Genomic DNA, 13,203 nt, shown 5'->3' on the forward strand with positions numbered 1-13,203 from the left:
ATTTGGGCAGTACAGGCTCGTGGGCCAGAAGGGACTATTATCATGTTGCATCTCCAAAAAAAATACACTACTGGAACATGTCCTTCAGCTCATGATTTCAGTCCTGAACACAATGCACAGATTAATCGACAATTCTGCTGCTTGCAAATGATCATGACTATCGTCATATCCATCATTTGCACCGAAATTCTTACTCGTTGTATCTGGGCGGCCCGATTAGCGAAGCAGTTAGTGCAATGCTATTACAGCGCCAGGAGCCCGGGCTCCAATCTGCCGCTGTCTGTGAGGAGTTTGTGAGGAGTTTCTCCCTGTGTCCTCATGGGTTTTTCTCGGGTGCTCCGGTTTCCTCCCACGTTCCAAAATTGTACAGGATTGTAGTTTAACTTGGGTGTAATTGGGCAGCATGGTTTCAATATGCTGTAAATAATTTTTTTTTAAATAAGCTATTTTATAAAAGAAAATAATACATATCTCTCAATTCCCTGCATATTCATATGTTTATCTGGAATGCCATGATCATACCTGCTTCTACCACTAAACCTGTCAGCCTGTTCCAGTCACCCACTATTCTTTTAAAAAAAAACTTGCCCCGAACATCTCCTTTAAACCCCTCCCCAGAGAGCATGCAGTTCCTGGAATGCACTGTCTGCAAGAGAAATGGAAGCAGAGGTGTTGGTAACCTTTAAGAAAGGTCATGATGAGCATCTAAATTGCCGAGGCAGAGAAAGCAGCGGAACCAAGTGCTAGGCAGTGGATTAATCACTGGCCAGCACACACAGTGAGGGCCAAATGGCCTGATTCCATGTTGTTTGACTCTTTAACAAGAAAGAAGCAAGAATTCCTATCAGTCGATGATTTACAGAGGTTAATGTATTGCGTGTAGGTTGAATGAGGAGCTGAAGCCTGTGTAACATCTTTCCACCATCTCTGCCTGTGATATATCGTCCATAAGGTGGGCAGAGGGCAAAGGCTCCTTTGGATGTGTCCTTCCACAGACAGCTATTTCTGATCTGGTGCCAACAGTCTCTTGTTCTGGGTTCATGGGAAAGTGTAATTGTTATCATGTTTGATGTGTGTTTTTTCAATGAGAGGACATTGAGGGTCAGATACCAAAATTGATGGTCTTGTAAACCTGCTCAATAAATTTGTTTCTCCAGCTTGACAGTGTGTGAGTGTGTGTGTGTGCGCACATGTGTGTTTATTCATGTTTGTTGGGCATTCGTGTTTGTGTGTGCTCATGCTTGGTGCACATTAAAGGCTGTTGAGTTTGTGTTGTTTTATGTTTGTGTGTGCATCAGAAGCTGTACGCATGTATGTATGCTGTAGGGGGTGCAGATCTACACCCGTGCAGAGGCACTTGAATGCTTTGTCTGTGTTTGTATGCGAGTCTGTAGATACAGAATATTTGTATGCATGCAAGCCTGTGCATTTCAGTCCATGCATACACACAAGCATTAGACATCAGGAGAGATGAGCAAGACTGGGTTTATTCTCACTGCAACACAAGAGTTAAAGTGTGGCTACAAAGAGGTTTACAAACAGATAAGATCAATATTAAGAACCTTTGTTTTCCCCCAGGAGAGTCTGGAACTAGATGACAGAGATTCAGGTGAGAGAGGAGAAATTTAAAGGAGGTCTGAGATATATGCTTTTCATACAGAGGGTGGTGAATATCTGGAACAAACTCCAGAGGTGATGGTGGAAGCAGGTACTATTAGACCATGCAAAAAATGTGGGAATCCTGATTTCCTGGGTACTATGGAGATGTATGCTACCACAGCAGACTCCAGTGCTGGCAACACAATGAAGAATCTTGAGTCTTTTGGTTGGGAGGCTCAATGTTAGCAATGAACAAAGAACACCATCTCCCAAACTGCCCATCCACCCACCACCCCACCTCTTGAATCAGCTTCTGATCCATCTGTGGGCCTCAGCAATGCCAAGGATTGGAAGCAAGCCATCCTACATCAGAGGGGCTACCTCAGTGTCTATGTGCATGTGTGTTTGCAAACACATGTTTTACATGAGAGAAAAGGAGCGATGAGATTTGATGTACCAGGAGTCCGCACAGAATCAAAAGGACAAATGGCCTCCTTCTTGATGTAAAGGGACACGCACAGAGACCGTGGCACATTGCTTACAAGACAAGCAAACCAGGGGCCTGGTCTTGAGTTCAAATTACAGCAACACAGCTTGGGAATGCAATAAATAAATCAGTAAGTAAAAAGTTGCTGTCAATAATGATAACTAAGTTATTGAATTGCAATTGGATGCATAACCTCATACAGCACAGAACAAGCCCTTCATCCCATCTCAAGTGTGTTGACCAAGTTGCCAAGCCATGCTCATTGCATTTTCCTGGCACCAGCCCTGTTGGTTAAGAAAATAAATGTTACCATTCCCCGATCTGGCCTATTTTCTTTTTCTTGACTTGGGACTACAGCAACAAGCCTGAGCCTTTGGCACCCTGTGTAATGACCCAACAAGGCAAGAACTTCAAGGATGGACAGTGGTGGGCCGTGTATGGTGACCCCATCCAGTGAATGAAGGGGAAATAATATGTGTGATATATGACCTATGCCAGATTCATTCAGAATTTATCTATTTAATTCAATAATGTTTCCTCATAAAGTAGAGGTTTAGTTATGAAATATAAAGAATAAATCACAACTCATTGTGACTTAAAGAATGGAGAATGGCACAGTTAGAGTAGTGGTTAGAGCAATGCTATTATAACGCCAGCGGCCCAGGTTCGAATCCGGTGCTGTCTGTCAGGAGTTCCACATTCTTCCCGTGACTGTGTGGGTTTCCTCCGAGGGCTCCGGTTTCCTCCCACACTTCAAAACATTACAGATTAATTGGTGTGTTTGTGGGCGGCACGGGCTCATGGGCTGGAGGGCCTAACACCGTGCTTACGTCTTAAAAAAAAAACACACGACACCATGTGCTTCAAAGAGCTGAGGAAGGGGGATTTAGTATTTTTTTTAATCTAAATCTTCTCTCCTTTTTCTCCTCCCACTCCCCTCCCCCTTATATTCCCTTGACCTCTAGGCATGAGCCATGAGCCAAAGTCACCTTCACTAGGAATGATCTCGACTGCGACTCGGACGACAGCCACCGTAAGCCCCCTCAACCCTTCCTCCCTCAATGGCTCCATGGTGCCCAATGGCAGCCCGGCAGCTAACAGCACCTTGCCCGTACCATCAGCGCACTCTGCCAGCTTCGCAGCAGCCCTCCGTAAACTCGCCAAACAAGCGGAAGAGCCCAGAGGTGAGTGAGAGCGTGGAAGCCGCTGGCGTCGTTGTACATTTGAATTTGGTTTTTAATATTTCAAGAAAAAATAACTCTTTGGTGAAGCTCAGGACAAGTTTTCAGAGACAAGCTATGCGTGTGACTTGAATAGTCTTGCAGAACGATTAGTTCTTCAAGTTGTGTAAAACAAGATGCGGGACATGTCCCCAATTTCCCTTCTGATGTTGATACGGGTGGCCCAGTGCAGAGACTCATCTAAATCATCCCCACTGGATGTCTAATGCCTGTTTTCCATGCCCCTAATCTTGTCTGTCGTCATTGCAACAATCAGCCAAATGGTGATGTCCCCAAGTGTCATCGCTGATGATAGTACCACCTGCAATAAAAGGCCTGTCCTGGCAGCATCAGCTGTTGAGCGCAGAGTGTGGGGCTGTGGGTTTGGGTGAGAAGAGATCCAAGCTCACGAGATGGCCTTCACCAATCAATGGTATGGAATCCTGGTCCTTCCTTTACAGGAAGGATGTGGAGACTTTGGATGTGGTACAGAAGAGATCTACCAAAATGCTGCCTGGATTGGAGGGTATGAGCTGGAAGGGGAGGTTTTGGAGCGTCAGATGCTGAAGAGATACCTCATGGAAGTTTATAAAAATACGAGAGGTGTGGATAATGTAGACAGAACCTTTTTCTCAGGTTAAAAATGTCACGTATTAGAAGACCTGCATTTAGGAGGTTGGGGAAAATTTAAGGGAACTGTGCAGAACAACTTTATTCACCGTCTGGGATGGGCTGCCAGGAGTAATGATGGAAGCACAGTGTCCAAGAGGCTTCGAGATATATATGTGAATATTGCTTGGAACAGAGGGATATTTATCACATGCAAGCAGCAGAGTTTGACCTTAACTTGGGCATCAGAAAACCATAGAACACTACGAAAGGTCTCTCTTACTGAAAACTCGAGACAGGGAATCGGAGCCAACTTCTGGGTGTTTCCCAGGGCAGCCAGAGCTCAGAAGCTGTGGGATTTATTTTAAATTTAGTCATGCGGCGTGGTAACTGGCCCTACGGGCCCTCGAGCCTGTGCCCCCTAATTACACCCAATTGACGTGCAATCTTGTACATTTTTTTGAAGGGTGGGAGGAAACGGGCAGAACGTACAAACTCCTGACAGACAACACTGGATTCAAACCCCGGTTACTGGTGCTGTAACCACTACACTACACTAACCGTACCACCCCAGTCCTCTGCTTCACGTTCACAGAATACATCAGACACCAAGCACTCTTGTTCTCCTGAGCCAGGATTGAGTCAAAAGCCCTCTGCAGCTTGCTGCTCATGGATATGAGTTACCTCATTTGCAACAGACAGATGTAAATTCTATTACCGAAACATCTTCCAAAACACTTGTATCTTCAGGGCACTGTTTGAAATTCAATTCATCCTAAGTAATCCAAATGGCATATCATTTATTGTACCCTAAGAGCTTGTTTGAATTGCCCCTTTCGATATAGTTTACATTCTGATATGCTTCATTGATATTTCATCTGTCCCAAGGCTTTGTGATGTTTCAGGACCAGGATAATGTTGCTCAGTATTGCATTTCCAGCATTGCTTCTACACAGTTGGGATGAGAGGCAGGACATCGAGCAGCTGTCTGAGAACTGTGAGATTTTCCTTTCCTGTTATTTTTTAAAAATTCTCTTCCCAAACTCTCCTTCCCCCAATTTCTGCTCTCCCCCGCCCCCTCCAAGCTCACTCTTTCTCCAAGAATCTGGTTTCCCCTGGTTACAGACTGAATTGGTATCTGACTCAAGGAGCCATTGTTTGCCTTTACGGGAAACCTCAAGCGTGGCAGTATCCTATATTTGAAAGGATGCAGGTCATGTCAATCTCCAGAGATTTTGACATAGAATCATTGGATAACACTCTACTGAGGGATGAGGAGTGTGTTGGGCCATTGGATCTACCCTCTTTCACATTAAACCAGGTCAAGTAGGCTCAGTGGTTTCCAGAGCATTATTTTAGAACATTGAATATTCCAGCACAGTACAGGCCCTTTGGCCCACGATGCTCTGCTGACCTATATAATCTACTCAACAATCTAAACTATCCCTGCCTCACATCCATAACCCTCTATTGCATCCAGATGCCTGTCTAAGTCTCTCTTTTGAAGAAGAGTGTGTAAATAGTTTGCTTTCTATGGCTTGTAATGGAAGCTTGCTGCACTGTTGTGTTTCCAGGGACATTCAGAGGCGCTCAAAATGCAATAGGAATGGTAGTCTTTTTGTTCTCCCTTTGAGCTCAGCAGCAAGTTCTGATAAACTTTTCGAACATGACAGCGAAACCAGTTTTACAAGTGCAGAATAAGATACATGCCGTTAGCTGACTTTTGGGCAGAGAATGATGAGACTGACCAGAAAGTCCAGGTTATGACCTGTTAACACTGTAGACTGCAGAGAAACAGTAACATGATGGTTATGGTAATGGCCAAGTAATCCACTTGCCCTGGATTAATGATCCTGAAATATGAGTTCTAATCCCATCACAGCAGATGGAGAATTTAATTAAACTAACCTGGAATTAAAAAAACTAGCATCCTTAATGGTGCATCGACTGAGTTAACATACAAAAGCCCATCTGGTTTACTTGTGCCTTTTGTGGAAGACAAAATGCTGAATTCACCTAGTTTGGCCTTTGTGTAAGTCCAAATCCTCATCAATTTGGTTGATTCCTTTGTACATCCTGCAGTGGATCAGAAAAGGGCAGTTAGTGATGGTCAAGGAATGCTGATCTTTCCAGATGTATCCTCATTCAATGAATGACGATCTAAAAGAATTCCTCTCACATTGTGCCACCCTGCTTAATGTCCGTTCAGGAAATGTCTGACCATATATATACATCCATGATCCTATAATTATTCAGCTACCGCGAGCAAGTCCGCAACAAGTTAGAAAAAATGATCGCTAGTTATAGGAAATTGTAAACTGTAGACCCACACTGGTCCCACTGCCCCGTTCTCTCCCCTCAGCCCTATATCAGTCCTAATTAATCCTACTGCCCTGTGCTCTCCTCACACCCCTGTATCAGTCCCACACTGATCCCAGTGCCCCACTCTCTCCCCTCAACCCTGTGTCAGTCCCAACTAATCCCACTGCCCCGCTCTCTTCCCTCAGCCCTGTGTCATTCCCAACTAATCCCACTCCCCCACTCTCTCCCCTCAGCCCTGTGTCAGACCTCACACTGATTCCACTGCCCTACTCCCCTCAGCCCTGTGTCAGACCCCACACTGATTCCACTACCCCTCTCTCTCCCCTCAGCCTTGAATCAGTCCCAATTAATCCCACTGCCCCGCTCTCTGCCCACAGCCCTGTGTCACACCCCACTCTGATCCCACTGTCCCACAGCCCTGTGTCGGTCCCCACGCTGATCCCTCCATACAAATACAGTATCCCATTTAACTTTGCTAAGTATATAACATGGTGTTCGCAAAATGTCCACATCGCATAACGGCCAGTTTCACCGAACGTATTGTGGATGTTAAGCAGCTCATACCTGTATAGTCTTCATTTTGATGGACCATTCTCCCCCCTTTGAATTTTACAGCATGGAGTTAGCAGAGGGAAGAAGCTGATAACCCTCCTGCCTGGAAGAGAGACCTAACAGAGGCAGCATCTCTCCCATTACCCCAGATCTAATCAGCAAATCTTGGTTGGCTAGGTCTTTTAGCAAATGGTGGAGATGTAAATGTTGCCTATTTTGTATTGATCTGTGTATGGCTCTAAATATTTAAATGGTGCTTAAGCTGTGTGGTGGTTTCTTGGCTCGTTTGAATTGCAGATTATGCTGACACGTGTCTCCGTACTGCACAAAGACATCATCGGCTAGCTGTTGCATCTACTTTGCATATCGTCAATGGCCATCTGTTGAGAAGATGTGCAATAATAGGTGCCAACTTTTGCAGCCATGACAAACCCTGGTACTCAGCGTTAAGTTGTACTGTAGTTACTCAGGGAGAGTGAGGACTGGACCTGGTCAGTACTGCACCCAGTCCCCACTGGACCCAGTCAGCCTAGACCCAGCCACTACTGGGCCCAGGCAGCACCAGATGATTTGCTCCACTGGACATGAGACTGCAATCGCTGCCACTTTTGCAAACTTCAGAACATTTTCAACTTAAAATAAATGAGAATCTTACATGCCAGATACCCAGTGAAGATGTTGCAATAACCTGCTGGGGTTCTGGGACCCCGCAGTTGAATCCCCGCAGCACATGCCAGATTCATGCATCTGAATATTTCCTCACACCAACTGAGAAAATATCATTGAAAAATCTGATTGATGTTCCTAACACAAGCTGAAATATGACCTTTTACAAGAAATAAGAACAGTTCAACTCTGTGGCTCCCCATGGGTGTTCTACCATTCAATAAGATCATGTCTTATCTGACAGAAGCCCAAGTGGGATAGTTGGTTGATCCGCTGCCTCAAAGTGCCAGTGCATGGGTTCAATCCTGACCTCGGCCACTGACTGTATGGAGTTTGCATGTTTGACCTGTGACTGTGTGGATTTCCTCTGGTTTCCACACAAAAGTGATGCAGGTTATAAAGTTAATTGGCCCCAGTAAACTCCTCATAGTTGTGTAGGAGAGTGATAGAATCCCAATGAAAATGGGATTAGCGTAGGATTGGTGTAATTGGATCCTTATTTTGATGGGCTAACAGGCCACACCCTGTGTCTATGATTTTGCTTTCCTGCCTGATCCTAATAATTCTTGTCTTCTCTATTGTCCAAAAATCTATTTTTCTTCCTTGAGGGAAATGTGCTGAAGACCTCTGGGTAAAAGGACCCAAACCCCAAGACTGAATGTACCTCCTCTATGTCTTGGCCCTCTTTGTCTCCTATCTTGTGGACAGAACTTTAAACACCGGATATGGTTGTCTTCCAACAATCTACTTAAGCTTTCTTCCACGGAATGCCAGTTGTGGGCCTTCCTCATTTACTCACTCCACCCCTCCTTTTGTTCTGTCACAACCATGTGCACAATGCCCCAAGTGCTGTCTTTTACAGCCATAACATGTCATTCCTCCACTCATTGTCCTGAACGATGAAGGGAAGCACGCCAAATACCTTCTTCACCACACTGTCTTCGTGTGTTGTCACCACTTTCGTACGACTGTGGATCTGTGGCTTGAGATTTCTCTCAGTTCTAAAACGGATGCATCATCAATAACCTCAAAAGACTGAAGTTGTGAAAGTGAGTCTTCTTAACTATAGACTGGAACAGCCGTCCACCTCATTTACTGGTCAAGACAGAGTGGAATGGAGAGCATACAAAGGGCTATGGGTAGGATTAGTCTTGGGAGGTGTGTCCAGCTGGCAGCAGCCCAATCATAGCATAACGGTGGTTTACCACAACCTGCCCTAGTTTAACTTGCCAAAATGCAACACTTCACACTAGCCCCTGAGTTAAATTCCATCTCCCATTTTCTGATCCTGTTGTAATTCATTTTCATCTGCAAACTTTCTAAATACATTGTCATCCAAGTTGTCAATATAGATGACAAATAACAGTGGACCCAACACAAATCCCTCAGTAAATCACTGGTCATGGGCATCTAATATGAATAACATCTCTCTCTTCCACCCTGTAACACCATATATGGACTTGCTGATCCTGGATTTCACCATTCCTTGCAAGACCTTGTCAAAAGCCTTTTCATCTCCCACAATTTTGCATGTTTTGATCCAGTCTGTTCTTTCTTAACTTCAGCATCTTAGGTCCGACATTGAAGGGAAGGGCGTTTAATGGAGAAGGCAAAGAAAGTGGATAGATAGACACTGCATTCAGGGTTGCTAGTCTGTAACAAGGCTTTTGCTTTTCAAGTTGGTGCCATCCAAAATAGGCCATGATGAACCTGAACATGCAATCTTAATACATGCAACAGACGCTGACTAAACTGTTTGTGAGCCTTGCATTTACTGTCGCTGCATGTACAAGGCATATGGGGCAGGTTCGTCTAATATGTGAATTGTGGACCTAGTCTTCATGCAGCAAGCAACCACAGCATGTCATTGATTGATGAAGTATCTTTGCCCCATGACCATCTCGAAGGAGGTGCAGGAACATCCAAATCAGGCCTGCCAGGCTGGGAAATGGCTTATTCCCCGCAGGGTGTGAGATTGATGAACAATATCCTGGAATCACTCCAAAATATTTAAATATATTTATTTTGAGTTATACCTTAATGTATATATGTGATGGTATGTGTATTGCAGGTTTGTGTGTGTGCACCATGGTCCAGAGAAACACTATTTAGTCTAGTTGTCTATGTGCAGTCAGATAATAATGAACTTGAACTAACATGTTCCATTGTGCTTGTTGAACAGGATGAACACTGAAGCTGTTTGATGCTTCTGTCACTTTTAATCCAAATTTGTTCAGTTAGCCATGTTATTTCTGTATGGAGGAGGTTAATTAAACACATCATGTCCTTTCCAACATCATGCACTGAGATTTAAACTTCCAAGCCAAGACCTTTGAATCATTTAAATTCTGTTTTTGTTTTAATAGTATTGATTGTTAAGCTATCAGAGACTCAAATTATGTCTTTTTTTTAAACCTTGGGAAGAGATTAATCTGCTAATTGTTCTTGGCCTTGGACTGACAAGATAAATTTCCTGGCTTTTGAACTGATATCAACCAGTTCCTTTTATCATTCTGAAATGTTGTTTAAAACCTTTCTCTTGCATTCCATTTGGGGAATCCATTCTGACATTTTCATATCCAAAAGGGAACACAAATCTGTTTCCACATTTCAGAGGCGAATCAAGGGATGCGTTTGGTATTGTGTCTTAGCAATTGGAAACACAGGTCCACCCTCCTTGCCTTTTCATTCAAAAGGTAAAAGATTTTTTTTTTCTTCAGGAGTTAAATGGGAGGAAATCTATCCTCGGCAGCTTCTCGTTTGATTAAAGGAAACCTCTTAATGAAACAGTAAGCTGCAAAATTCAGGATGCACTTTGATGCTCCCTGAGAGGAAACGCCATTGAATCTACACGTCCAAAAATGGTGGATGAGGAGAAAAACAAAAAAACCCTAAAGCAAAAAAAAAATTCCCACAAGCACCTATATCGTCATGCTCCAATACCACATTGTCAGTGCATGGATTGGAAGGCAACTAAACACCACTTTCCCAGGGTTTGGGTGATGGTCAGGGACACCCAGGAAATGCTGGCCTGTGGAGTTCTGTCCACCTCTCATAAATGAGTGGAAAGTATTGACCTTTGTTAGAACAGAAAATACATAAGGAAATCAAACCAGGAGTCAATCTCTCAACCCCTCAAGCCAGCCCCGACATTCACTGTCATGGCTGATCTGCCACAGGGGTCTCAATACCCTTACTATACTAACTCCCCATGGCCTTCAGTGCCCAGAAATTTCACATTCTCCACTTCCTCTTTAAATATCCCTTGTGACCTAACCTCCCCAATGCAGAGAATTTTAGCGATTCACTACCCTCTGCAAGGGAATTCCTTTGCATTCCGTTTCGAATGAAGATCACCTAATTTATGTCCTTCGAGATTCTCCTAGTGGTAGAAGCATCTCTGGGTAGCGTTGCAGTTAGTATGATGCCATTACAGTGCCAGTAAGTCTAGTTCAAATCCAGCATTGTCTATAAGGAATTCTCCTTGTGTCTGCATGGGTTTCCTCACACCCTTCAAAACATTCGGGGTTTGTTAGTTAATCGGGGTGTCATTGGAAAGCAGGGGGTTTAAATGGCTGGAATTGGCATTTACCCTTCCGTTTAAAAAAAATCTCAAGATTTATCTGAAGTGCCCCCCTAATGATCTTATATGTTTCAATAATTTCACTAACGGTTTTCTAATGTCCAAAGACTAGTGATCTAATTTCATTGGACAATCCTCTCAGCCCAGCAATTTACTTCGTGAATCTCTTTTGGATACCTTCAACATCTACATATCCTTTCTTCAGGAAGGGGGCCTAGACTTTGCTGTGGATGAGAAGGTACTTTGTGGCAGGGGGTGAAAGCAGACGCAGTGAGAATTTGTGTTTGAACTTGAACGCATTGGTCATGTTACAAAAGTGGCTGCATTCCAAAGGTGTTTCATTGACTGTATTTCATTCACTTCAGGGTTTTCTGAAAGAGGTGGAAGGCATTATACAAAAGGACTTTTTTCTCTATCATCTATGGCTCAGGTTGACAGAGTAACTATTTGCTAGAGTTTAAATTTGAACTCCACTTTGAGGCCTTCATTGCCCACATATGTTTTGGGATAAGATAGCTAGAATAATGAAAAAAAATCACAAGCCTTTCTTGGCCATTGTTTTCAGCAAGATTTACAGACTCTCGGCTTGATTTGTGCTCAGCTGTATGTCGAGGGGACAGTGTTGCATCCCTATCGTCTGGAACTCTGTGATTTTCTTTCTAGCCATGTTGCCCAGTATATTAGAGCATTCATCAGGAGTTGCGGAGAAGGACTCCCTACGTACACTTTCCAGATGTCCCAAAGTTCATTTCTGATTAGGATAGAACAAATTGCATCTACAAAGCACCTCTGATAACCCCAGTGAGGCATTCCAAAACACACTACAGTGAAAGAATGATGGAACATGAGCAAGCCAGTGGCTAATTTGTGCACAATAAAGTTCCCACAAACCACTTGGAGACTATAACAAGCACTGCTGAGAGGAAGATAAACATGGTCCAGAATTATAGAGATGGGTCTCCTTTCAATTAGTGCCAGAATCAGTTACATACACCTGATAGTATACAGTGTTATCAAGTTTAATGTCTTATCGAAGACAACAGGACCTCTGACAGTGTAGATTCTTTCAGTACTGCATGCTTGTGTGCCTGTCTGTATTTATTTTGTGTCTATAAGTGCGGGGGAGGTGTTATATGTGCATTTGCATGTGTGTGTGGGTGCATGTGCACGCATATAAAATCAGTTTGGTAAAATTGTGGGCAGGTGGCCTTTCAGTGATATGTGATGAGCAGAACTGGTGGATCTGGGTGAAATACTGAGTTTCCATGAAACTATGCCTACACATTAATCAGAAATCACCTTTTAGGGAGGTGGCAAGAACACAAGGAGCAGGAGACAGCCATCTGGCCCGTCGTCATGCTCCACGATTTGATAAGATCAGGGCTTGATCTGATGTCGACTCAGCTCCACCTACCTGCCTTTTCCCCATAACCCTTTTTGTGAATATTTTATTTAAAATTTTGAATATACAATACATAACCTTTAATTCTCCTTTGCAAAGATCTATTTAACTGTGCCTTATATACAGTAAAACCCCTGTTATCCAGAATTCAAGAAACCAGCAAAAAAAAATTGCAGAAAATAAATAGGTAAAAAATACGGAAGTTTAAAATTGGCGTGCTTCGCTATTTGTTCGCCAATCCACACAATCTCAAGCAACCGAGAAATTGACTTATCCAGCATCTACCAATAGGTGCCAGATACCAGGGGCTTTACTGTATATTTAAACAGGTCACCTCTACTGTTTTTGCAAACAAAGATTCACCACTTTGGGAAAAGGAACCTCTTCATCTCTGTCCTAAACCTACTCTTGGGGCTATGTCCCCAAATTCTAGTCTCACCTAGCAGTGGCCACACCTTTCATGCCTCCAGCTCAGGGATGGGTGTCCTATGGCCCATGGGCTGGATCCAAATTTATCTGGCCCGGTTGCATACCCCCCACCCCCCCACCCCACCCCCGCAATCGGTGTGAGGCTCCCCTCCCCTCTCTCTGTGCACGGTTTGCCCCCCCCCGCCAACTCTGTGCGCTGCTTCACCCCCCCTCTCCCCCCCCCCACCTCACTCTCTCCCCATAACTGGGCATAAATCACTGTCATTTCCTCTCTTTGTGTGAGACCATTCCTCCCTCTGTGACACCCCGCCCCCACCCCCCCTTTGTGTGAGAA

General features: G+C 44.0%; 1 protein-coding gene across 1 annotated transcript in view; it reads left to right on the forward strand.

Moving 5' to 3' along the window:
* Positions 1-13,203, forward strand: part of gse1b (Gse1 coiled-coil protein b) — a 622,818-nt gene that overhangs the window by 523,632 nt on the left and 85,983 nt on the right. The window contains exon 3 of the mRNA XM_069902129.1: positions 3,052-3,270. Within this exon, the coding sequence (XP_069758230.1) occupies positions 3,052-3,270 (219 nt within the window). The remainder of the gene's footprint in view (positions 1-3,051; positions 3,271-13,203) is intronic.

This window comes from Narcine bancroftii, chromosome 10, assembly GCF_036971445.1.
Source record: "Narcine bancroftii isolate sNarBan1 chromosome 10, sNarBan1.hap1, whole genome shotgun sequence".
In the NCBI taxonomy this organism is placed as follows: Eukaryota; Metazoa; Chordata; class Chondrichthyes; order Torpediniformes; family Narcinidae; genus Narcine; species Narcine bancroftii.